Here is a 26,450-nt window from a genome sequence, read left to right on the forward strand (position 1 = left end):
ATTAACATTTTGGATTAACCGAGAGCGCTGTAGTTGGTCATTAATAAAAATAATCCTCAAAAATAAGACTTGCCTAATAATTGTGCACACAGTGTAGGTGCAAATGTTAGGGGAATCAAAAGCAACATCACAGATGACATCAAAAGACCAAAAGCATGATTTTTAGGCTGACTAAGATAAAAATTAAATGCTATATGCTGTGATTGTACTTACAACCCTAATAGTGACCCTGGTTTTCACTCCAAACACGAAGCTCATGAGAAGAAAAGGCCATTAGAAGCTGCCTTTGCATTTCCATGGCAGCTCGTTATAGATACATTTTGAATTGTCATATTGAAGCAATGTAGGCTTTAGTTAGTCATTACTAATTAAGACATGACTTACAATTTGTGGCGCACCCAAATTTAGTAAAAAGACATGAAACTAATTAGTAAGTTGGTAAAAAGATCTGAAACTAATTAGTGTTATGTAAGGTCTTAAAGATTTTATGCACAAACTTAGGTACAAACTTATGCAACCCAGCCCAAAAAATACAAAACTCCAGAATTTTAAAAGAAGATAAACAATGATTATATTATTTAAGACAGTGAGTTAAAGTTGTTTGGATTTAAAAAGAGTGACAACAAAAGTCATGCAGGCTGATATTATTGGTTCTCTGAATTATTATCCCTTTAAAATTAGTATTTGCCACAAACTTCCGCAACGGGCAGGAGCTAGTGATAATCCCTGTTATACATCGTCACAAATCGTTCCATGTCCAAACAAGTAGCTTTACAGGAGAAGGAAAAAATATTTTGCACACATTGTAAACAAATGAAAAAAATTGTAAAAAATTAAAACTACAAGAATGGAAATACAAGTAGATAAAGTCTGAAAAAACAAATGGATACAGGCCTGGATTGTACCTTTGCATCAGTCACAGTGAGGGTAGGGATTAGGGGACCTGTCTACTGTGTTCTCCTCATCAGCTGTCTGATGTTATGGAGAGGCACAGCTGTGCCCAAGCGAAGTGCCAGAGCATACACACACACACCAATGGCTTGCCTTACTCAGAATCTCACTGACAACCATAAACCTAGATAGACGACTTCCATCCCAGATGCCCTACTATTCTATGCAAATTACCATCCTGCAGCTGTTCACAATGACACATGACTAGCTTGGTGCATCAGAAGTGGAATCTGAATCTTTGCAAAGCAATAAGAGGAGAATGAGAGTCAAGTCAGTAATTTCATCATCCTCCCATGTTACAGCCCCAAAAATAATCAGCTTGTGCAAGGAGGCATTTAAGTGCTGCGCATCTCCATACACCAAAACGAGGGCTTTAGGCTACAGCAGAAGCAGAACTGAGTGATAAAATACCCTTTCTACGATTATGCGGCTACGTATTTCGGCTATCGAAATTCAGTATTTGCATACTCGTATAGTATTGACTAAATTAATTCAATACTAAAGAGAGACTGTCACGATTACTTGATTACAAATCAATAACAATGAAAAAAAAATTATTACAATCTATGTTACCAATCAATCAACTAGCAATACATTTGCAATCCCAAGGATAAACAAGGCATCCACAAGTGACAAAGCCAGGATTATTAAGCCACAGGAGAGAACTATTAGGGCTCAATCCCATTTCATGAGCATCACTATAAGGTATACATAGGCAGTTACACACTGAATGTATATGAAGTAGAAATTAATCATTTGCAGTTACAAGTTAGGTGTATATGAAGTCAAAGGTTTTGTTTCACTAGGTCAAGGCAGAACAACTTGGCAGAGAGTCAACAGGCTACTCCAATAATAATCAGAGACACACTTTCCTAAGGATTCACTGTAAAACCTCAACATGTAAAGTAAAGAATATCTGTTATAAGCTTTGAATGTCTAGGTTTATGCAAAGTAGTATTAATCCCTGTGTGAAAAGTCAACACTCCTGGTAGTTATTCTTCATTACTTGATTAAAGTAACAATAAGAAGAATTTTTAATGATTAATTAATATTAATGTTCATTCACTTTTTGATTACTTTGCAAATCATCACGGTGCTTAAAATGTATACAATTACAGCACCGCACACTCATATATGGTTAAGCCACACCCACTTTCTCTTTGGAATTTAAAATGCTCCATCAAAAAACATTTCCTGTCAGCATCAGCACTGAACTCAAGGTACTGGTTTTGGAATCAGTCTTAAAATATTCTGAATGATAGCCAGAACTATTTATGATGGCACGGTATTAAATTCCACTGGCAAATCCTCAGTGTGAAATGGCTAAAGATTACCTCCACTTGAGACAAATATTGTTTATTACTGGATCATATGAAGGCATGGACACTACTAAAACCTAAAATTAAGCCAACGTCAAGCCTGGCAAATTGAATGAGCTAAGGGACGTTTCTATAGCACAGTCCTGACATGGAAAAATACTGGTATCGACGTCACTCCTCAAGTCCCATTCTTTTAAATATCACAATATTTAAAAAAAAAAAAAAAAAAAAGAGGGGAAAATCCAAATGTCATTGACACATAGATCTAATTATTACATATAAGTAAAGTGTAGTAACATTTGCATTGTCTGATTTTTGATTAAGTCTCCTCCCACCAGCAGGCAGGACACCAATTAATTATCCACTAACATCGTGTTTCACCTCTCACTCCCATTAAGGTGTGAAAACGCTCAGCTAGCTCAGAGACTCTCCCTGATACCACCCTGCACTCGGAATATCAAGGTATGGTGGGAAAACTCATGATTTTCCATTCACATCAACTAACTTCACGTTATGCCGCTCACGGAGAAATACAGGTTTGTAAAACACTCCCCATAATTCACCAAAAGACCCGCAGAAAACCTCTTTCATCAACAACACTGTGCTTCATCAGTGCTTATTTGCATCATCACAAACACTCAAGTCACGATAACGATTAACACATGATCCCTCGCGCACCACTCACTGCTATCTGATGGTGAGCTAACCTACATGAGTCTTGGTCTTATTGAACCACTCAAAACAAGCAATGACCAGGCTGTAAAAACATGGACTAACGACAAGTTTTGATCCTTAAAGCATTTAACAGCCAACAAAGAGCTGTGACAAGAAGAGCGTGAGTCTCGGGAATAAGCTCATAAACAACAACATTGCGCAATGTAAGGGAGACCGTTGTCTTCATGTCCATTAAGAGTATCACTCCATATACTCTCGCTTTTGTGTATGTATATTAAAAGCTGAGATACTAAGTCTACAGAAATCTCATTGCTTCCTGATGCATTTTCATATACTTTGTTTGAAGAGCCTTAAATCCAAGACATGTCTGTTTTTTCACGCCCACGGTAATGGCGCGCAGTTTGACCAGATGTAACGTTAGTTAAATCCAGCAGGGCACCAGGCAGAGCACCTGGCTACCTCCTTGACATAGCCAGCTACTTCATCATATGGCTATATGGGGTACCAGCAGCGTTTTGTGAGCTGAAACTGAAGTTTTCAGATAACGGACCTAAGCAGATTCTGCCAAAACCTCGCTTGAGTCTAATCGTGCGGGAAAATGAGGCAGAGCCTCGACGCTAAACAGCTCGTCACTTAACCTAAGTGTTTTGCTATATACGCTGGCTAACGCTATGGTTAAGTTGCCTCACCTCTGTTTTCTCTAAAACTGAATAAAGCGCAGTTAAATAATGTTCACAAAAGGCATGACAAAACACATGACTGGAGTTTTCATTTGCCCGCGGGAGTGAATGAAAAAAGGTGACAATTCCCATCATTTTTGCCAACTGCGCATCCATCAGAGCTAAGCTAGCATTAGCTTGTAAAGCGCGAGTCAATTTATCGAACCGATTCTTAAGAGCTGTGCGATTGAGGGAATCGACCCTCCGATTCTGAAACTCGACGGTACGTGAAAGCAATTTACACTGATTCCATCCTACCCTTCCTGATGTTAGCATATGGACCTTTAAGGTGTTTAACAGCGGAGAAATTGCACTCTTGTTACAATATGTGGGCTTATAAATCAGACGTGAGGGTACTAAAAAGTTCTACTGTTGAATCGGTTGGAGCCATTTATGAAAGTGAGTCGGAGTTAAAAGAACCGATTCGAACAGTGTTGGCCTTAGCTTAGCTGCGCGTATTCCCTCCATTCATTCTCGGTTATGAAGACCTTAAAGCCCACCTGCTCTTCCAAGCGCTGGATCTCTGCTTCGTTTTCACGCTCGTCCTCGGACGTGTCGCCCTCGTCGTCTTCGTCCGAGTTCTCCACACCCATCCCCTCTTCGTCCTCCGACTCCATTTCCCTCTCCATTTCCTCGGCCTCCTCCTCCTCCTCAATATCTGGCAATAACGTCTCCCCTTCGTTCCCAGTGGCCGCCATGTTGCGAGTGATCTGCCTGGTAACAGAGCTATGTGGGTTTTTTTCCCCCGCCCGTATTTGTGAGAAGTCCCGCCCCTGCTCACTAGGATTGGCTAACGGTCTGCGTCCCTGTGCCTGGACTGGTCAGTATATCAAACTCACAAGTACCACGTTGTGAGTATGATCGACAAGCCAATCATAGCGCAGGAGGCGCGGTCATGTGAACCAACCGTAACGAGGAGGGCGGGACGTAGGGGGGTCTCTGCCAATAGCAACGCAGGACTGATTCATATAGAAAGCCCATTCCCGCCAAATTAGGACAATAAAAATTCTTCGCCGGTTCTTTTTTGAGCTTTTGACCTGTAATTGTGACTTACAATGTCAAAATAATGGCACATTCAGGTTCAAGAACTAGGACAAATGTAAAAAACGTCATTACGTAGATATACGGCATCATAATTTTGACGCACTGATGCCAGAAAAGGAGAAGGAGAAAACAACATTATTGAAAATAAGAGCTTATTTTGACCCAGTAAGTAAGAAATTATGAGAAAATAAGTCACGGAGATGCTAAGTAAAAATGTTGAGATACTAATAGATATACTGCATATCCTGTATATGGCAGGAAAGGGCTTCCACAGAAATAGGCTTCCAACATCTGGGAAAAATAAATATATATATATATATTTTTTTTTTCAAAATATTGATGTAGTATCTCAAAATAGTGGCTTATCTTCTTGAACTAAGCTTAGTATCTTGGTGAAAATGATTAATGTATCAAAATATTGACATCATAATAATGACTTACTTTCTCAAATATTAACTTTGCATCTTGAAATAATAACTTATTTCTCAACGTATTAACATAGCATTGCAAAATAATGACGCATCCTTGAAATATTGACTGAGCAAATTCACTTGACTACAGTTTTTGAAATATTCATTTGGCATCTCAAAATAATGCTTTTTTAAAACTTGCTCACTGTATTGCAATAATATGTTACTATATTTCAAGAAAGCAAGCAATTATTTGCAATAATAGTTATTACAAGACACCAAGTCTTTTTTTTTTTTTTTGACAAAGTCATTGTTTTAACAATAAATCTACATGTTTAGAAATAAAGTGATTATTTTGGCATAGTTTGCAATATTTTGTGAACACAAGTCAATATTTCCAAATACAAAGTCAAAGTGTTTACATACTGCTGCCAGAAACAGAGAAGGAGAAAAAAAAATAATATGTGTGCTTTTTCTAGCTACCTGGCAACAATGACTTTCAACAGCATTTGCCTGGAACCTGACTGTGTGTGAATGAGGACTGAGCGAAAAGGAAGGACACATTTCCTTAATATACTTTCACAGTGGCCTCAAAAACTGTTTGGGATCTTTAAAGTTTAAATGTAAATGTAAAATTTTTGCCACATTTTCAGCATCAAACACACATTCAGTTTAATTTGGAGTGGTATATCAGTTTCTTTCATCCCAAAACTGAATAATCTTAATATTTAACATTTATTATTGTTGTTGTTGTTGTTGTTGTTGTATGCAAAAAGGAGAGCTTAATTCCAAACACATTTTATAGTCAGTGGTGTTATACACCAGTGACATTCTGGTTAAAACTGTTTACAAACTATTTACAATCAGTAACAAAAATGATATTTGGCATTTTTTAAAATAAATTTTAAGTACCCAACCATTAAAGCACATAACACCAGTGGCATAGAAGGTATGTGCTGCCTGGTAAACCAAATTATTAATACATGAACTAAATATAATGAGCAAGTGTGGTCTTGCTTTCTCATGCCTTGAGATGCTTCCTCAAAAAGCAGTCTAACGGAGCTGAAAATACCTAATTAAAAATGTAATATAAAATGTGAAGAGTCCTGGTAACACCAGTGACCTAAATCTCTGTGACAAACGAAGTATTTACATAAAATACATATTTTTGTCAATGTAGTATGTTGTTAGTGATATAAAAAGTCAACATGAATCTATTTCATACAAATTCCTAAGTTAAATCTCTCATAAATATTGTTTTATATTAAAAATGGTTTCTTAGATTTTGAAAACTGGTTATGTGAGGAGTTGTTTTACAGATGCAGCGTGACGATGAAATAGAAAGGTCATGTAGAGTTCATGTACAGGTGTGCCTTAGTATATTAAGCATCTTTTTGAGCCCCGCATCCTTTGTGACATGGTTTTTCCTCCAAATGGAGATTGACTCTGTTATATTAGCACCAAAAATATCCAACCATTTGTACACAGCAGTCTATGCTGTGATGTTGGTGTAGAATCAGAGGACTTTCATGGTGAAACCCCGGTTACTGGTATTGCTGACCAAAACATCACGAATTATGAAATGTTTCTCGTGTACAGTCAAATTGTCAAAATGTGGCTCTGTTCTATAAACACATGAAGTTTTTATAATGCTGACATTGTCAAACAGTGGTAAATATAAAAAAAAAAAACAAGTTTTCTTTGGGGACTGTACAATGCCCTGCATGTACCCCTCAGCCTTGATTTAATTCAGTGTTTTTGGCCAAAACCTTGGCAAAACAGTTTGTGACGTAGCCTTTAGAGCCATCAGACTCTCAAGATGTTGGGTTCTTATCTCCCCAACAGTTCTGACTCTGAGCATCTACATTAAACCACTCTGAAAGACTTTCCTTACATCTTAACCACTTAATTATGCAAACATTTTGATATCCATCCATCCATGCATATATATATATATATATATATATATATATATATATATATATATATATTACTTGAACTGACTTTTAAGCGTTTTAGAAACCAGCAGCAACCTAAATCTGTGGTTCATCTCTCATAAAATTAAGTTAGAGAAGCTATTTATGAAATTTTTGAAAATATGAAAATATAAAGGCAACACATTTGGTTTTACTCTCGTTTTTTGCATTTTTACTCTCATTTTTGCATTTTTACCGTTTCCCTTTATTTGGAAGAAGCGTTGGACAGACACGCGGGTGTCTAGAAAGTTTTGGACATATTTGAGTAAAGCTGACTGAAGCAGCGCCCCCTGCTGCCTGTCACTGCTCCCTGCTGTTATTTCTGAACGCCCTCATTCCTCAGTCTCGCCATTGTAAACATGGCGCTGTCGTCGGTGGGGAAGTGCTTCGCGTCCTTCGGACTTTTTGGCAGAACATTGACGCTACCAGAGTTTAAAGCAGCTTGCTGCTATCATAAAAAGGTCAGTGCACCGTTGACATTGACTTTATTGAAGTAAAACACAATTCGAGCTGTGTTTCTGGGCACTTTTGAGCCTGAACGCGAACTGTTACCTAACGTTTCGGTGCTGTCTGGGTAGCCAAGCTTCCGTTAGCATAGCGTGGCGAGCTAAGAGAACTCCGCAATGCTTTATTTACACCGTTAACCGCGAAAGACGTCAAAAGAAAACACACAGCGCCGTCTTACTAACAAATATATGTGGTTTGAGGTTTGAGGTTGCTTAGCTGCTTCGCATATGACATTTTAACGTCCGCTTGTCACTGACAGTTCATATGACATGCGTTTAGTCTTTACTGTAGCTGGTGTTGGTGTTCAGTGTGTTCAAGGGGGCAAGTAGCCCCAGTGATGTCCTCCATGTCATTTTGTTTATCGTGGTCATGGTCACTGTCAAGTGTAATTTTGTGTTAACTCAAACGGTGTCTTTTTTTCGCTTCTTAGCATCTATTCACCAGCTGTTTGGTAAAATTTTGCGCACATGTAACTTCTGCCTCATTTAAGGTCGAACCGAAATTTCGAATAAGAAGCTTTAGCTTTAAGCCTCGCATGGGCGGAAAAGTGTTATTTAACCGGATTCAGCCTGATGGATCCTATTATAGACACAGCCGCGGCGCCAGATAACAATAACGTCTGTAACTTTGTTTATTGAGACGTTGCTCACTATTGCAACAGATTTTGGTTTATACAATGAGGCTAGGAAGATCCCAAATGCATTTCCATAAACATTCCCACGCTTCGTTAATGCTGATTTTGTGATATTCGTCTTATTTTAGATACACGACCATCGAAAGTTAAGAGTCTAAAGGCGTTTAGGAGAAACCTTTTGGTCAGCAGAACCCTAGATCATTTCTATTATTATTATTATTATTATTATTATTATTGTGGGCTGTTCAGTATGAAGAAAGAAATGATCCTTTGTTTGTCAACTTCTGTTTCCCCCTTCTGTCTCTGGAAAAACCCAGAAACAAAACTCTTGTCTTTCAGCAAATTGGAGCTGCGCAGTTCTCTCAGAGGGGTTCATGGCTAAGGCATCCACTTTAGACAAAAACAGATTTATTATAAATGACACTATTGGCCAGTTTCCCAGGTCCAGATTAAGGCTAATCCTAGACTAAAAGAATTTCCAGTGGTGATTCACCATTGGCACTGCAGATTAGTTCAAGACTAAGCTTAATCCATGTTCATGGAACAAACTCCAAAACACTTTTGAAACTCATGACAGTGAGTCTTGTTCATTAGAAGTAGTTTAGGTAGTTAGTAGTTTAGTTGTGTAGGTTCACAAGTGACCAAATTTTGTATTGTTTATCAACCAACTAAAATAAATTGCAGGAAAAAGTCGATTGTTTGTGCCATGCTGTACATATTGTTACACTTTCACCTTTCACATATTTGCCTTTCGTAACGTTTGGTGTATTTTGAAGGTGGTGGACCATTATGAGAACCCAAGAAATGTTGGTTCTTTGGATAAAAACTCCAAGAATGTGGGGACTGGTTTAGTGGGGGCACCTGCCTGTGGTGATGTTATGAAATTGCAGGTATGACTTTGACGTTTCAACTAAAATAATAATGTTTGCAGCTCTACATTTTAGTATTAGTATTTTGTTTCTAAACTGCTGAAAAGCAATTTAATATCACAAAAGTTTTCTGATGTTTAGCTGTACATGTTTTTGAATGTTTTAAGATCTTAATAAAGACTGGCCTTTTTTAATATAGATCCAGGTCGATGAGAATGGAAAGATAGTGGATGCCAGATTCAAAACCTTTGGTTGTGGATCAGCCATTGCCTCGAGTTCCCTGGCAACAGAATGGGTTAAAGGCAAATCGGTATGTCTTTTCATGTTTAGTAAATGTTAAGAAAAGTGACACATTACTCATAAGTAATAAATATGGAGTGCTTTATTCTGAGAAGACAGTAAGACTAATGGTTGTCCTTGAGCTTTGGAGTTTATTTATCATACTGATTTTGAGATGAGACATGTAAGTAGAAGCTTGTCATCTTAAAATTTGAATATGAACATTTACTTGTATCTTGTGCCAATGTTCATAACGTGTTGTTTTTGCTCCCTTGCAATGGCTAGAAGTTATGGTCTTTCATCTCTTCTTTAGATTGATGAAGCCCTGAAAATCAAGAACACAGAGATTGCTAAAGAACTGTGTCTTCCTCCGGTCAAGCTTCACTGTTCTAGTAAGTTTTACAGAAGATCACAGGTAGCTTTAAGATGCCATTAGCTTCATAAAAGCCAGTTACTTGATCGTTCATCTACGCACAGTTAGATCTAGTTTTCTGTGCTCGGATTAAAGTAAGTTACACTATCTGTTGGAATTCTGATGTTTTAGCCTAGCTGTAAAAGCTGCCATTTGCATTGTCCAAACTGGGGAAAGGGAGGGAAAAAAAACAGAATTGTGTTGTAATCATTATATATAAGCTCACTTTTCACTACCCTTTCTAACTGTGTTCTCTTTTTCTCTTCCAGTGCTTGCAGAGGACGCCATCAAGGCTGCACTGGCTGACTACAGGCTCAAGCAAAAGGACGAGGAGGAAGTGGTGGAGGCTAGAAATTAGTCACAGTAGATGTGTCTCTATTGCAGACAAAAGCCATGACATCCTTTCACGTAATTGCGCACAGAATGTGTTGTGTGTAGCCCAAACCAAATATATCCTTACAATAGTCATCCTCCTCTACTGAGTATGTAGATAATCTGCTGGGTTGATGGTTTGATATGAAGTGGTGTTTGCATTGTAAGAGTGCAGTAAGGCAAGGTTAAGCATTCATTTTAGAGTGCTTTGTGAAAGGGGGGTGGGTTTGTTTTTCAGTGTCTTTCTGAATCACGCACAGACATGAGCTTTCTGGGGAAAAAAGTTCTAAGCTAAAATGAGACATTCAGTGGGTTTTCACCTGAAACTGAGAACCTGAATGAGTTGTCATTTAGTACAGGTCTTGACTTGCCCAGAAAAGCGGCCCACTAACTACAGATTATCTTTGAATGCAATTTCTTTGGTAATTATGACCTTTTTGGCTTTATATAATGAATAGTACAGTGCAAGCCAGCTTATTTTTAACACAAATGATTAATATTTGAGTAAATTTCTGTAGCATCTTTCATTTCACTTGTTGGTCGGATTGGTCCACTGATATTAACTGTTCTTTGAAGACAGCAGTTTTTTGATATGCAGTCGTACACGCACAATGAAACTATGTATATACAACATCAGTTATGGGAAGTGAATTGCTAATGCTGTATTCTCTGTTGGATAAGCCTAATAAAAATCTCAAGTAACCATCTATATGTCTGTGATGTTGTCATTTTTATAAGAAATATGACTGTTCCAGCGGATGTACTTTACAAGCATGTTGATTATTTAGTATAGTATAAATAATATTTAATAATTGTATTAATATAAGTCTATTTCGTAAGGACTGTGCACAGTTCTAGATTTATTAATCAGCTTGTGCTTCTTGAGTGGCCCAGGGTAGATTTTAAAGAGGCAAATGCCCAGTCAGTGTTGTTTATTAATTATGCATATGGAATAAGAAGTATCGCTTCATGAAGTACTTTACTGGACGTCTACTGACATAGTCGATACTTGGCTAGTATCACAAACTCATGTTCCTTTGACTACCCAGTGAGGATGGGAGTGGAACTATCCTCTGGTTTCTCCACACAAGGCTTTTCAGTACCAGAAATGCAGTCACCAGCAGAAGCCCTGTTAGTACACATAGCACAGAGAGTAATGCAACCAATGCTGGGTCACTAGACTGGGATAGAATTCGAGGAGTGGCACCAAACTGCATTCCTGCCTCACTGGTGGAGGACAATGGGCCAACAGGAACTGCAGTGCTTGAGAGAACAGTCTGGAAGTTTGTCCCATTGTCCACACACTCAGTCTCCTCTTCTGGGGCCAGGCTGTAAGGTGTCTGGGTTGACTGAGGGACAAGAAAAGTGGAGTTTAGTAATAAGCACTGTTCATAGCTCAGTCCTTCCAAAGACGATTGGTTTGACTTAAAATGAGACCTCAGTACAGAACCACTAACAACTGAGGGGAGTGTCCTGTTTGAGTTTGTAGGGGAATTCCTGCAAGAATGTCTCAATGTTCTGGTTACATTGGAGGGAGTATCTAAAGGATCTTCTGAAGATGGATTCTTTGTGGTCTGACTTTGGGGGTTTTCCAGCATAACCTTGGAAGCTGCCGTTATGTTGAGAGGTGCTAATCTCTCATTAGGCTTCAGGACCTTAGGACAAATGGTCATGATGGATAGAGTCAAGAGCAGCTTGTGCGCCAGATGCAAGGGTGCAGTACACACAAGATCTGTTGCCATCCTTAACCTGTCCATGAGCAACCACCTGTACAGATACATGATGTCACATTCACAGACCCACAGATTATTGGCCAACTCCACAGAGCGCAGGCGTGGCAGTCCATCAAAGGCATGCTCAGGCACAGAGCGTAAACAGTTGCTGTTGATCTTGAGCACTTGAAGGTTCACCAGTGTGGCCAGTGAGGACAGGTCAAGGGCCGAGATGCAATTGGCTGACACATCCAGGTGTGTCAGTGATGACGGCAGGTGCAGGGGTAGGCTGGTCAGTCTGTTCCCTTTCAGGGACAGCATCTTCAACCGGGCAAGACCCAAGAGTGCCCCAGGCTGGATGGCCCGTATGCGATTGTCTTCCAGGTCCAGTCGAGAGAGATTGCCCAGGTGCCTCAGGGCTCCCGCTGTGATGTACGTGATGCGGTTCTCTCCAAGCTGCAAGCTCTCCAGGCTTGGCGGAAGCCCACGGGGAAAGCGGTCCAACCAGTTATGGCTGAGGCTCAGCTCCTGCAAGCTATAGTAGCGCCACAGGACGTTGTCCACATTGCAGAGGCGGTTCCGTGCCACAGATAGGGCTGAAGTGGTGAGGGGGACAGAGCGAGGAAGGGCGTGGAGACCTAAGGACTCGCACAGCACCAGCACACCTGGCCGTGGGCAGCAGCAGCCTGCAGGACAGGGAGAGAGGATCGGATGGCAAGGACCGAGAGAGTAAAGCAACAGCAAGAGGAGGCAAGGACGCATGGCTCACTGATGGTGGAGAGGAAGAGAGGAATAAGAAACGACAAACAATAGTACATATCAACTTCAAATAAATCAGTTACTCAGATTCATCAGTTATAACCAGTGTCATCTGTTGCATCTCTTGTCCAGGTACATATCTTGAATACAACATATGCTACAGGTCATGTAGGTAACATATTCACTCACCATCCTCCTGCTGTTCTGTTTTCCTGCCTCTCAAATAGGGCAAGACGCGCTCAGCTCCAGGCACCTTTTACCTCTCAATCATCACCCTCCCAGCTCGACAAGGTTCTTTCCAGAAACTGCGGGGCTCTGCGGCCACCTGGAGAATTCCAGGCAGCAGCCCATCAAATTTTAATGCTGGAGTGTTGCCTTACCTGTTTTGTGTCTTCTTCACCATGTGAATTAATTGAGTTATCCAGTTGCTTTGCCCACCGTCTCAAGTGCCAAATGCCAATAAGACGGTCTAGGCTCCTGTGGGATTACAGATGTAGTTGCACCAGCATCCACATCAAATGCCACTGTCATACTTTGATTAATGAAGCCCAGCTTTTCTCCCAGTGCTTTGGGCAAACTTTTAAGTCAGAAGGCCGAGTAAGACATATGAACAAAATCAAGATTGAGGTTTGTGGTGGACAGCATTTGCGGTATGTGTGTTCCATTCTGTGCTGCAGCAGCAGGATTGAAAGGACAACAGATTCTTGTAATAATTCAGCACCCCAAGCACAAAAGCAGGGCAACTTGAGCTACAGCCCAGCCTGTTTTCAGGGCTCCGGTTGCAGCTTTCACCAGGAGCACAGACGTTTTCTCAAGGTTTCAAGGTTTCCTTAATGGGCAGCTGAAAGTTGCCAAAATCTGGCCTTGTGCCACTGGAGTGTAGCCCATGTTTGAATTTATAAATCTCATTTGCAGTTTTGTCAGTTGTGAGTAGCATCATATGGAAGATGATTCTTTTATTAACTGATTCTTTGCATATCAATGTAGCATTGCCAAAGAGGTGACTAAATAGAGTTTGAGGTTAAAAAGACACAGTGATCAAGCTTTTCACATTTTCTGGTCAAGATCATCTGATCTTGGATTGAGAGTCAGATGAATGAGGTACCTGGCTAAAAAAACAGCACAGACTAGCATGGCTGGTCACCAGCAAACCAGCACGTTATGTTTTGGATGCCAGAATGACCGTGCTGGGGGACCAGCCAAACCAGCATAGATGAGCTCTGTGCTGGTTTGTTCAACAGGGTACTAAAAATTCCAAAAAATTAAAGGATTCATTGTTTTCCAATAAGTTGGGCAACACTAACAATGACCAGAATTAAAAGCGTAGTAGATCATTGCACTGCATATATTTCTATATCTCTACATGTTAAAGGAATTCCACTGATTATTCAGAGATAAAGATTAAACAAAATAATAGGAGCCAGATGCCTGATGCTTAAGACACTATTTTACAAAATTCTTACTATAAAATGATGGCCTAATACAACATTGTTACAGAAAACTAGTACCCATAGAAACCTAATATTTCCAGAATTACTACTATTTCTACTTTTTCAACATTACATATAAAAAAACATTTGCAGGTTCACTAGTTAAATGGCTATAGCTGCTATATTTGCATTGTTGACATCATGATCTCTGGTTCCTAACACCACCATTATAAAGAATCAGTATCTGTATGTTTATCTATGGTTAACCACTCTGAATGACTTTGTTTATATTTTAATCATTGATTTATGATATTTTGTGGAATTGTTAATGCTGATTTCTGTGACAACAATGCAATTTGTAACATCAATTCTGTTTAACTGAACTGAGTACACCCTGAGGGAGAAGTGGCTTAGAAAATGTGTGTGTGTGTGTGTGTGTGTGTGTGTGTGTGTGTGTGTGTGTGTGTGTGTGTGTGTGTGTGTGTGTGTGTGTGTGTGTGTGTGTGTGTGTGTGTGTTTGTGTGAACTGAGTAGTTCAGTCAAGGCCAAATCTAAGTGCCCGAATCGAATATGAGCCTGGCCTATTTGCAGAACACAGAGCAGGGGCTCTTGTACTGGCCTTCTGAAATATTAATTGAATTCTGTATTGCAGACAGCAAGTGGCTTTTCTGCTGCTTTGCTCTAAGGCCTTTGGAGAGAACATCGTGAACAGTGCCAGTATATTCACCAGGATTACAGGCCATGTCTCACTGACGTCAAAAGTAGGCTACCTTATCACTCTATTATTTTGTTTTATTCAAATATCACTCACTCATTTTATTAGAAGAACCTGTCTGATTTCCCTACACTAATCACTTTACATACCACTGCAAGGTTAAGAGTAAAAAGTTTCCCACAAATATCCAGCCAAGAGCTGTTCTGAGGTCAGAAACAGACCATTGACGAGGGATTAGAGAATAACGCACATTCTCCCTAGTCAGAAATTTGTGTAGTTATGGTGATGAATGAAAAAAAAAAGAGAGGGAACAGTTCATGTCTTACAAAATGATTTAATATAACAAATAGTAACATAAAGATAGATAGAATGAACTGTTAACTGAACTGTTTTAACTGAATTAATGGATATAACTTAAACAGTTGTCAAAAGCCTCCACAACAACACAGTTTCAGACTAAATACTCAAAGAAAAGTCATTGTAAAAGCCAGAAGAAGAATATCTTTTTCAAGTCACTGAAACTGAAAGACAAAAGTATATATCAGAAGGTCTCATGCTGTAAAATAATCACAAGTCTAGTTTACACTATGAACACACACAGTTGGCTTCAGTTTTGCAAGCTTATGTTAAAGCCACCTCCTAGAATGCCTGACTCTGCTCCTACAGATCTGCTCCTGTGGAGTTTAGATCCACACCTAATCTAACAGGTTAGATCTAATGGACATTAGCAGTAGAGTACTATTCAAAATTAGAGCCCAATAATTTGTTTATGTTATTTCCAGTCAAAGCATCTATTAAGTGCAAGTTATTCAGTTGTCACATCATAAACCACAGAAAACCTATTTAACAAAAAAATCACACAAACACTTACAACACTGTGGCATATGCAAAATTTTGTTGATTTTCTAAGAGAAAATAGGCTGATACACCCTCTACAGGGAACAAATTTTAATGGCATGCAACTTAATTGCCATTTTTTTAGCAAATTTAGTTTAAAATATTGGACAACAACAAAAAAAAAAGTAAAATACCAAATGCACAACTTTGGCTGTTTTAATTGGAGGTTGAACATAGATGCATAGGACACATAGTACTATTCATGAGTGGAGTTATAGTTGGAAAGAAACTTTGCAGGAGGGTAGATCTCAAAAAGTAGGCTTGGGCAACCCTGCTGTAAAGAATCACCTCATATGAACAAGACTTATGAAGAACAAGACTTGCCTGGCTCTGTATATTGAAAACAACCATCTTTGCCACTTTCTCTGTTTAATGCTACACAGTTCAATCACGCAATATTTGTCAAGCATCTCAGAACGAGAGCACTGAACTAGGTTCATAGTAAAGACTGATCCAGGATCTGGTGTCTTGGTCTGAGAGGTTTGACAGATACAAGCTAAATGCAACCCAAAAATGCACAGTAAGGTGAGACATATCAATATCTCCAGGTATCTCTAGCTGATGAATACAGCCTTAGGTTGTCCACAGCAGTAGAAACAGTGGAACAAGACTTTTGCTTAATCTGGGGAAAGACACACATGATTCAACTAAACTTGTAATGAGTTTGTGCAGAGTGTTTTCTTTGATTTCACTTAAACACCTTCAACAAATTGTTTGGTACACGTTCCGAAGGCAGAGGGCCTCAAAACTGTGACTATTTACCCAACAAAGAGTTTCCCAGACAGAAATGTCTGAACAGCTAAACTTATAGGTTAGACGGAATCAAATGTGTCAGTCCCGGTAAATGCACAAGATCTCAAAAGCCGTTCCCCAGCCATCCAGGCCAATCAGTGGCCTTTCTTCAGGTGACAGGTGCACACCATTACTTGACCATTCCCGGCTGCTGAAGTGCTGGGCTTGGGCTCCTCCTTCTTCTTCTTCTTCTTCTCCTCTTCCTTCGGCACCTCCACCTCCTCCACTTCCTCGACTGGTTTTGCCGCTTCTTGTGGCTTAGGCCTGGGGTCCTTACCCTCCTTCTCACCCACCAGTGCCTTGGACGGGGTGCGCAAGTAGCTTGTGGTGCCCTGGGGCTTGTTGTCTGGCTGGGCTTGCTCTTGCTGAGGCCTTTCTGCCCCTTGGTTTGTAACATACTTCCGAGGTACATACTTCTTTGGTGGGTAGTAGGCCTCAAGCTTGCGCTTGTGGCTCATGGCTGAGGCACAGCACACGATGAAGACAATGACAACCAGCAGAGACGTCACCACAATGATGAGGAGCAGGTTGTCCCGCAGGAAGTCCACCACACGGTTGAACAGGAAGTCCTTGATCCGGATGAAGGTGGTGGTGATGCTGGGTGGAGGAGAAGGGGATGGTGGCGATGCAGGTGGGACTTGCGTGCTGTGGGATATGGGGAATATCAGCTCTGGCTCATTCCCGCTGCCTTCCATGGACATGTTGAAGGGGAAGGCTGTGCTGGAACAGCTCCAGCCCCAGACAGCCAGGAGGATGACGCAGGCAAGACGTGGAAACACAGGCGATGACATGGCGATGTTCTACACCTAATAGGAGTTAGATAAAATCACAGTCAGTTAGATATCCTCAAACACAGTACGTTGATTAAAAAACAATTATTATCACTGTCCTAAAATACAGCATAACTCATTTTTAAAACTTTTTTCCAAGCTTTTTGTTTGGAAACAAGCAACAGCTACATTTTATACTGCATGAATATTTCTTGAATGTAACAGTAATTTAACAAAAACAATTTGTTCACATATTTACTTTGCATAGCTCCTTAAAAAAAGTTATAGATCTGAAATTTTCTTAAACGCAAATAGACGTTAAATTTTTTATGAGTAGACAATTATTATTTTATTTGATAATATATTACCTTGTTGGTTGTTAAGGTCACAAATCTCGCATATGTATATTTATATTTAATACTATATTTAGATTGTATATATTTCATGTTCTGTTAATTTTTCAATTGAAAATACATTAACACATCCTCTACAAAGAACACACTTAAATGTGCCATAAAAGGCTATATTATGTATATTATGTAATAATAATAGTATATTATTGTTTATTTATCCCACAGAATTCACCTCCACATTTAACTCATCGGTACATACACATTAGTGAATGCACACACACTAGCAGCAGGCAAACTTGCCCAGAGCAGTGGGCAGCCCTATCCACAGCACCCAGGGAACAGTTGGGGGTTAAATGCCTTGCTCACTGGCACTTCATTCATGTCCCGTCAGCTCTAGGGAGCGAAGCAACAACATCCCGGCTGCAAGGCTGGTTCTCCAGCCCATGACTGGTTTTATATATATATATATATATATATATATATATATATATATATATATATATATATATATATGAATATATTGCATAACACTATATAAATATATGGAGTTTGCATGTTGTCCCTGTGTCTGTGTGGGTTTCTTCCGGGTACTCCAGTTTCCTCTCACAGTCCAAAGACATGCAGTCAGGCCAATTGGACATGCTAAATTGCCCCTATTTGTGAGTGTGTGAGTGAATGTATATGTCTGTCTGTCTGCCCTGCGAATGGACTGTGACCCTGAGGGAGAAGTGGCTTAGAAGATGTGTGGTGTGTGTGTGTGTGTGTATAAATATATGGAGTTTACATGTTCTCCCTGTGTCTGTGCGGGTTTCCGCTGGGTACTCTTGTTTTCCTACCACAGTCCAAAGGCAGTTAGGCCAACTGGACATGCGACAATTACCCCTAGGTTCTTGATGCTACAGCATACTGAGTCAGTAGTATCATGTACAGCTTTGTTCATTATCTTGGATTCATCTAAAACATATTGTCATTTTGTACAGATTTTAATACTAATTATTTTAAAGCTGTGAAGTTACAGTCTTTTTATATATTTTCTCCAATTAAATTGACACAATATTTTTTGAAAATTGATCGCAAACGTTTGAACAGTAATTCCAAATTTTCAGACTGGTAGTAACTAGAGACATATAGAATTAAGAATAAATAGAATCAATAGAAAAGAGCATTTTGGACTGGCTCGTCTTTTTTTAATGTTCAGCAGATACTATGCTGTGATTTGAAACTCACTGGCCGCACAGTTGGCTTTTTCTTAGAGAAGCTCTCCGCAAATTCTTATCATCTGCATGTAGAAAGCTTTGCCACGGTGAGAAAGGGGTGTATAAACAATAGTGCGCTGAAATAGTGCTCTGTTATGCTTCCATCTGCCTATTAAAAAAGCTGAATATTAATTTTAGGAACGTATGAACAAATCTAAATGAGAGATCACACATTTAAAAAGATTCTGTTAATAACATGTTGCAACAAGCTGCAAACATCAACATTTTTACACCATTTCTGTTTGCAACATTTGCTGTGATTTTCTCATATAACTTCTACGCCTGATTAGTATCTTAACTTTTTTTAAGTGCTGCATGCTTCTCAGAAACATACAGAGGAAGGAAGTCTATCATCTGAGATCTATTTATCTGTTTCTGAGAATCTCTGAGAGGAATAAAGGATCCACTAAACTGCCAGACCCTGTGCAAAGCAACACACCATTCAAATGTGACCCAAACAATATAAATAAAATACTGGAATAGACATCACACTGCAACATACTGCAAAAGACAATAGATTTATGAATAACTGCATCATATTGAAACAGACAGAATACTACTTTTGTGAATACACCACTACATATTGTATAGGATAGAATACTAGTTTTGCATTTGCACTGCTATGTATTGCGATTGGCAGAATGTACTGCAGCATTTTGCAATGGACAAAATACTATTGTGAGTATACTGCTTATGTATTGCAACAGAAAGAATACAGAAGTTCTGCATATTGCAATTGACAGAATGGTCCTGGTGAATCAATAATGCAACATGGTTAATGACAATTTATCATTGTTGGATTATATGAACACCTTAATTCATCCACAGAAAAACTCATCTGGAACTGCAACTGGTCAAGAAGCTGAGCGCACAATTCAAAACATTATGATTGGTTAGTGGACTAATTTGCATACTGCAGGCATAGTCTGGCATATTGCACTGACCTGATGACATAAGCTTCAACAGCAAGCAATTTTGCTTGATGATAAAGTCGTCTTTTATGGTTTGTAAACTCTCTTGTTTAAGATTTTGCTAGCTGCACATTTGGGTGTTGAAAGAAACCACTCAGAGTGCCTTACTATATCTGTTACGAAATACCAGCAATTATTCAGGTGAAGGTTGATATTAAGGGAATAACATAAGCAAATAAAAATGTGAAATGTCTGTCCTCAACCACGTTACAGTAAATGTTCAGTGCGATTTTGCTGTTGCTGTCTGTGTTAAATCTATTCTGGTTTCTGCAGGTCATTACTTAATTGGGGTGGGGACAGAAGGAGGCGAGGAATAGTTTGTAATTTCGCTACCACCAGTTTACCACAGCAAAGAGAGAGGAGTGAACCATCTGTGCAGAGAAAGAAAAAGAGAGAGAGAGAGAGAGAGAGAGAGAAGCAGGAGGAGGGGGGGCATGGGAGAGTCTTGGATTTACCCTGTACTTACATGCTATTTCTGCAGCTAACCAGGCTGAGGGGCTATTTCTGCACTGGACTCAAAAACTTGCGAAGTGCGAATTTCAGTACAATCTAAACAGCTCAGTGCAGACAGTTTGCACATACACTTAACTTATGTCATTCTGTTCTGATTCACCATCTCCATTACTGGAAACCTTTATTTTGTACTCCCATTAATTGGCCACTTTAATGCAAACACCTACCTTATACGCCCATTAATTAGTAAGTTAATTAGGAACATCTACCTTCTACTTCTATTATTTGGCCACTTTACTGCAAATACTTACCTTGTACTTCCATTAATTGGCCATTTTACTAGAAACACCTACATTGTATTTTCATTAATTGGTCAGTGTATTAGCAACACTTACCCTGTACTTCCATTATTTGGCCACTTTAACACCTACCTTGTCCTTCCACAGCTGGCCACTTTATTAATAACACTCATCTTGTACTTCCACTCACTGGCACTTTATCAGAAACACCTACCCTGTAGTTCCACACACTAGCCACCACCCGTTATGTCCACTTCATAGGTGAACAGAGACTGTAGCCCATCTGTTTGCAGCACAGTTTATCAACTCCCATCTACCACCTTCATCACTGGTTAGTTTCTGACTACAGGTGCGTTGTCCAGATGTTATGTGGATGGTGGATCATTCTTAGCACAGCAGTAACATGGTAGTGTGTGTGGTGCTGTTACTCCTGGTATGGATCAGACACAGCAGTGTTGCTGGAGTTTTCATGCTGTTAGTTTCACTGTGAGGCTGAGAGTGGACCGCCACCCAAAAGTACCATTTAACATCCCAAGAGGTATTTGAGTAAAGAAAAAGCCCAATGAAAACCATTTCAAAAGCTTTTACATTAAATCACAATGAAATCGAGACTTAAGGCAGTTTGCCTTGATGCTATTTCTAATAAACGAAAGGCATCTACAATATATAACCAGCCTGATTAGCTCTATAGTTGAAGAGCAGCATTTGATATTTAGGTGGGCCCTAGTCTGCAAAATAGCTGAAAGATGTGCTGCATGTAAAGCACGACTAATGAAAGGTTTGCTACGAGCTCCTCAAACGGATCTAATGTTTGGGTGGCTCCTGCATGTAGAAGATGGCACAGCCCAAAAATGTCGAAATAAGCGGGCTAAATTACATCCTGAAAAGTTCAACTCTGTCATTCAATCTGTAGAATGTGCAGACTGAAGAGAAGAGTGTACGCTGAAATGCTCTTCATTAGAGGCTTTGTGTGAATCCAATCTGACGTGGCAGGTCTTAACCATTAGCTTCTAACTTATTTGGTTAAAGTGGCGGCCAAGAAACAAAAATATTACACAAATGTAGTGGATCCCTCTACACATATTTGGTGTTTGAACTTTGCCTCTTTAGTTTTGCATTGCAGCAAATGTAACTAATGTAGCTGTCAAGTAATGGAAGCTTCTATTTAACAGTTAACACCAGGCTAACTGCATGCTTATCATCACATACTTGCCTCAAATCGTGTCAAGTTGTTAAGTAATCTCAAATAGACTCGATTATGTGGTTTCAGACACTGTTTGAACCTGTTATCTATAAAAATCAGAGGGAAATCTTCAGGGCCTTCACACAAGGCCTAAAGATTTCTGGGAACTAAAAAATGCATGTCTGTATTTTTGTTTTTCCATTTTTATTTAAAGGAATGATGCTTGTATTTAAACTCTGCAAGTATTACATTACAGCTCATGCTCAATTACAACCCCAATTCCAATGAAGTTGGGATGTTGTGTCAAACATAAATAAAAACAGAATATGATTATTTGCAAATCCTTTTCAACCTATATTCAATTGAATACACTACAAAGGCAAGATATTTAATGTTCAAACGGATAAACTTTATTGTTTTTTGCAAATATTCACTCATTTTGAATTTGATGCCTGCAACACGTTCCAAAGAAGTAGGGACAGGGGCATGTTTACCACTGTGTTACATCACCTTTCCTTTTAACAACACTCAATAAGCGTTTGGGAACTGAGGACACTAATTGTTGAAGCTTTGTAGGTGGAATTCTTTCCCATTCTTGCTTGATGTACAACTTCAGTTGTTCAACAGTCCGGGGTCTCCGTTGTCGTATTTTGCGCTTCATAATGCGCCACACATTTTCAAAGGGAGACAGGTCTGGACTGCAGGCAGGCCAGTCTAGTACCCGCAATCTTTTACTACGAAGCCACGCTGTTGTAACACATGCAGAATGTGTCTTGGCATTGTCTTGCTGAAATAAGCAGGACGTCTCTGAAAAAGACGCTGCTTGGATGGCAGCATATGTTACTCCAAAACCTGTATGTACCTTTCAGCATTAATGGTGCCTTCACAGATGTGTCAGTGACCCATGCCATGGGCACTAACACCACCGCCACACCATCAGAGGTGCTGGCTTTTGAACTTTGCGCTGATAATAATCAAGACAGTCCTTTTCCTCTTTGGCCCAGAGGACACAATGTCCATGATTTCCAGAAACAATTTGAAATGGGGACTCATCAGACCACAGGACACTTTTCCACTTTGCGTCAGTCCATCTCAGATGAGCTCGGGCCAGAGAAGCCGGCGGTGTTTCTGGGTGTTGTTGATATATGGCTTTCGCTTTGCATGGCAGAGTTTTAACTTGCACTTGTAGATGGAGCGATGAACTGTGTTCACTGAAAGTGGTTTTCTGACGTGTTCCTGAGCCCATGTGGTTAATATCCATTACAGAATGATGTCGGTTTTTAATGCAGTGCCGCCTGAGGGATCGAAGGTCACGGGCATTCAATGTTGGTGTTCTGCCTTGCCACTTATTTGCAGAGATTTCTCCAGATTCTCTGAATTTTTTGATGATATTGTGCACTGTATATGATGAAATCCCTAAATTCCCTGCATTTGCACGTTGAGAAACATTGTTCTCAACAATGTTGTTCACAAAGTGATGCTCCCTTTATACCCAATTACACTCACCTGTTTCCATTTAACCTGTTCACCTGTGGAATGTTCCAAACAGGTGTTTTTTGAGCATTCCTCAACTTTCCCAGCCTTTTGTTGCCCCTGTCCCAACTTCTTTGAAACGTGTTACAGGCATTAAATTCGTAATTTGTATCATGTTTAATTGAATATAGGTTGAAAAGGATTTACAAATCATCATATTCTGTTTTTATTTATGTTTTACACAACATCCCAACTTCATTGGAATTGGAGTTGTATAAAGTTTTGGAAAGAATTAAATTCCTGAAATGCGAAAAACTGGCCAATAGTTTTTTCTCCATGGTATCCAGGTAGACTAAGCAAGCTTTCCTATTGGTTAGGGTTTTAAGAGCAGAAGAGAAGTCCTATCTTATCAACATAATTACAAAGTAACAGAGGACTCAACTAATCAGGTTTTCGTTTTCAGTAAATGGGACCAATTTCACGAGAAAAAGTGTCACTTTAGTTGGAAGTCCAACGAACGTCACTACCTGTAAGTTAGGAAGGCTCATCTGTTAGCCTAATTAGGCTAAATTCAGAATGTAACTGCTGCAGTTTAAAGTGGAACAGAAAAGTTGAATAAGAAGCTAATGCCAGCCTTCAGAAAGTGGCATTATTAATGATTAATTACAAATCACTATTAATTCCATAGGGATGCTAGAAAAAGTTAGCATTATTGTAGAGGTGGGTTTTGGCCTCATGTTCTGGCATTTATGATGCAAACTGAAGGTAAAGTAGCAAAGTAGTCACGGTTCACCACTGACAAAAATGAATACGACTACAGAGCAAGTTCAACTATTTAAGTCAGACACCAAACTTTTTACATTTATAGCATTTAGAAGATGTTCTTTTCAAGTATTTTAAGCTCATACAGCTACAGCAGTTCAGGCTGAAGTCTAAAGAGAGCCTTTAGCTAAGATACTGTCAGTCAGTTCTGATACCTACATACAAAAATACACAATAAAAACATAAAGCATTTTAATAAGTGAAAGATTTGTGTTCATTTAAAAGCTTTTGAAGGAGTCTCTTTACCCTGTGCTTGAAAACAGCGAGGTATTTGTTTTTACTGAGCAACACTTGTGCTAATGGGTAAATTTAATAGAAGTGGAAAGTATTTGTACCTTTTGTAAGTTTCTCTTGTCAATCAAGAACAAAACCAGCTTGTGCCCAGAATTAGCATTAAGTTTGATGTAAAAAGACAACAAAAACAGATGTATTGACTCTTTATTAATTAAAGGGCCCATATCTTACATTCTCTTATATGTTATATTTACCCCAGATGTTCATTTATGAAGTTTGAGTTTTAAGTTTTGTGTACCATACGTTCACATAATTAATCTCTGTTCTGATCGGCTGCTCTGTATCATTCAAAAAGCAGTCCAGGCCAAAAAAATCCTCTTAACGTCAACCTCAAAGGACAAAAATGGCAACATATAGTCTAAATAGGTGGATATCTGTAAAATAATTCTGGCATTTCTATTTATGAACTGTGCTCCAAAATCCAAGTTTGGCAGTTTGTAATAAAAAGAAACAACAAAATCACAAACATAGTTTGTAGCATCCGCATGTCTGTCTGGTGTGCATGCATGTGAAACGTCCAAATTCTGCACAAACCCGTTGTCTGAAATATCTGCCCTCAAACCTATTGACCACCAGTGTCTGAGCCCAGTAACTCCAAAGCAAAAGAAGCAAAACTGAGACACCAAACATGTCTTGTGTGATCAGCTTCATCTGGGGTAAGTGGAACATTCAGTGAATGATATTTCAAACCATTCCTTTCAGCACTTATGTAATTATTAAGTTATTAAGTTATTAAGTGATACTTTTTTGATCCCACAACCGGGGAAATTCCATCTCGGCATTTAACCCATCCATGAAGTGAAACACCACATACACACTAGTGAACAAACACACTAGGTGCAGTGAGCACACTTGCCCGGAGCGGTGGGCAGCCCTATCCACGGCGCCCAGGGAGCAGTTGGGGGTTTAGGTGTCTTGCTCAAGAACACCTCAGTCATGGACTGTAGGCCCTGGGGATTGAACCGGCAACCTTCCGGTCACAGGGCCAGATCCAGCCCACGACTGCCCCAATTACTCTGGTGTTTGATTTTTTTTCCATACTAAATACATATTCTTCAAAAACTTTCCTTCACCCCATGAGAGAAGAAATGAGTTCACTCAGAAGAAACAAAAGCAGACCTACAGTGAAACAACACTGCATGGAATAACTGAGATTTAGCTAACATTTTAGCAATACTCAATGTAATATGCACAAAGTACCAAAAATAAATGAAAAATTCCAGCACAGCTCGACTACACTTGCTCTGTACCATACAACAGATCTGATGGTACACTACACTGTTCAGTAGCGCTTTATTTCATTCTTATTGATCCCGTTGTTTTCCTCCTGGTGTCATTATTTCAGGACTCATGTCTTTTCTAAGCATATTTTAAAATTTTGTCATGAGCATTTGTGCACCCAATCAAACAGTTAAGAATACTTACTGTATGTCGACTTTATTCTTCTCTTGTTCTTCTCTGTGATTCCTGCAGGTCCCGAAACTCCTCAGTGCACAGGGGAGCAAAGGAAAAAAAGCAAGAATGAACTAGAGGGAGGAAAATCACAGGATGACCAGCCGCCTCTGCAGTGCCTTGAGAATCACAGTGGTTTATGTCTTCAAGTAAGTTTTCCACCTCAAAAAAATTTGGAGTGGTGAACATCTCCCGCCCCTTTCCCTTCTCCATCTTCTCTCAAACTCTTTCTCCTCCTCTATTCAGAGAGATAGAAGGGCAGGGAGGGTTCATTTATCAGGTACATGCCCACAGGTGATCTGAGCTTTGATCAAATCGCTGTTTCCCAAAAAACTTTGCATGCTTATCAAGCACTTCAAGATATCTAGAAAGGTTTAGGTGCTTGGCTGGTCTCCCAGGTCATAAAGAAGCTACTGGCTAATCCTTTGGGTATCTTCAGCTTCGTGTTCATCAAAGTGTCTTTCTTGCTATGAAAAGCAATTTTTTCCTAAATAATTAGTTTGATTTCCTATTGTTAAATGCATATATTGAAACTCTTTTGGTCCAAAAGTGGGTTAAACAGCTGAAAGGGTTGAGTACAGATGAGTTCTGACATCAAAACAAGGAGATAAAATGTGTGGCTCTAGCTTTATACCTCAAATTAGGACTGTTA

General features: G+C 39.4%; 3 protein-coding genes across 3 annotated transcripts in view; 1 reads left to right on the forward strand and 2 right to left on the reverse strand.

Annotated features, from left to right (window-relative positions):
- The window catches only part of sart3 (spliceosome associated factor 3, U4/U6 recycling protein), a 35,608-nt gene extending 31,246 nt beyond the window's left edge, over positions 1–4,362 (reverse strand). Inside the window, exon 1 of the mRNA XM_017686953.2 lies at positions 4,165–4,362. Coding sequence (XP_017542442.1) covers positions 4,165–4,362 — 198 coding nt within the window. The remainder of the gene's footprint in view (positions 1–4,164) is intronic.
- Positions 4,363–7,415: 3,053 nt separating this feature from the next.
- On the forward strand, positions 7,416–10,876 carry iscu (iron-sulfur cluster assembly enzyme). Its single transcript, XM_017686940.1, has 5 exons — positions 7,416–7,555; positions 9,012–9,125; positions 9,304–9,414; positions 9,697–9,775; positions 10,065–10,876. The coding sequence occupies exons 1-5, from the start codon at positions 7,454–7,456 to the stop codon at positions 10,151–10,153; spliced, it is 495 nt and encodes a 164-aa protein (XP_017542429.1). The 5' UTR covers positions 7,416–7,453; the 3' UTR covers positions 10,154–10,876.
- A 4,325-nt stretch (positions 10,877–15,201) lies between these two features.
- tmem119a (transmembrane protein 119a) lies at positions 15,202–25,842 on the reverse strand. Its single transcript, XM_017684696.2, has 2 exons — positions 25,772–25,842; positions 15,202–17,278 (listed from the first exon to the last, which is right to left on the reverse strand). Exon 2 carries the CDS (start codon positions 17,261–17,263, stop codon positions 16,568–16,570), a length of 696 nt encoding a protein of 231 aa, XP_017540185.1. The 5' UTR covers positions 17,264–17,278; positions 25,772–25,842; the 3' UTR covers positions 15,202–16,567.
- Positions 25,843–26,450: the final 608 nt, after the last annotated feature.

This window comes from Pygocentrus nattereri, chromosome 20, assembly GCF_015220715.1.
Source record: "Pygocentrus nattereri isolate fPygNat1 chromosome 20, fPygNat1.pri, whole genome shotgun sequence".
Classification (NCBI taxonomy): domain Eukaryota; kingdom Metazoa; phylum Chordata; class Actinopteri; order Characiformes; family Serrasalmidae; genus Pygocentrus; species Pygocentrus nattereri.

What these genes read in the sequence shown, in the direction of transcription:
- tmem119a (XM_017684696.2), bottom strand. Translation starts at nt 17,263, where the DNA reads ATGTCATCGCCTGTGTTTCCACGTCTTGCCTGCGTCATCCTCCTGGCT.
- iscu (XM_017686940.1), top strand. Translation starts at nt 7,454, where the DNA reads ATGGCGCTGTCGTCGGTGGGGAAGTGCTTCGCGTCCTTCGGACTTTTT. An exon ending in GTGATGTTATGAAATTGCAG is followed by an intron (nt 9,126 to 9,303) that starts GTATGACTTTGA and finishes TTTTTAATATAG; the next exon opens with ATCCAGGTCGATGAGAATGG. An exon ending in AATGGGTTAAAGGCAAATCG is followed by an intron (nt 9,415 to 9,696) that starts GTATGTCTTTTC and finishes TCTCTTCTTTAG; the next exon opens with ATTGATGAAGCCCTGAAAAT.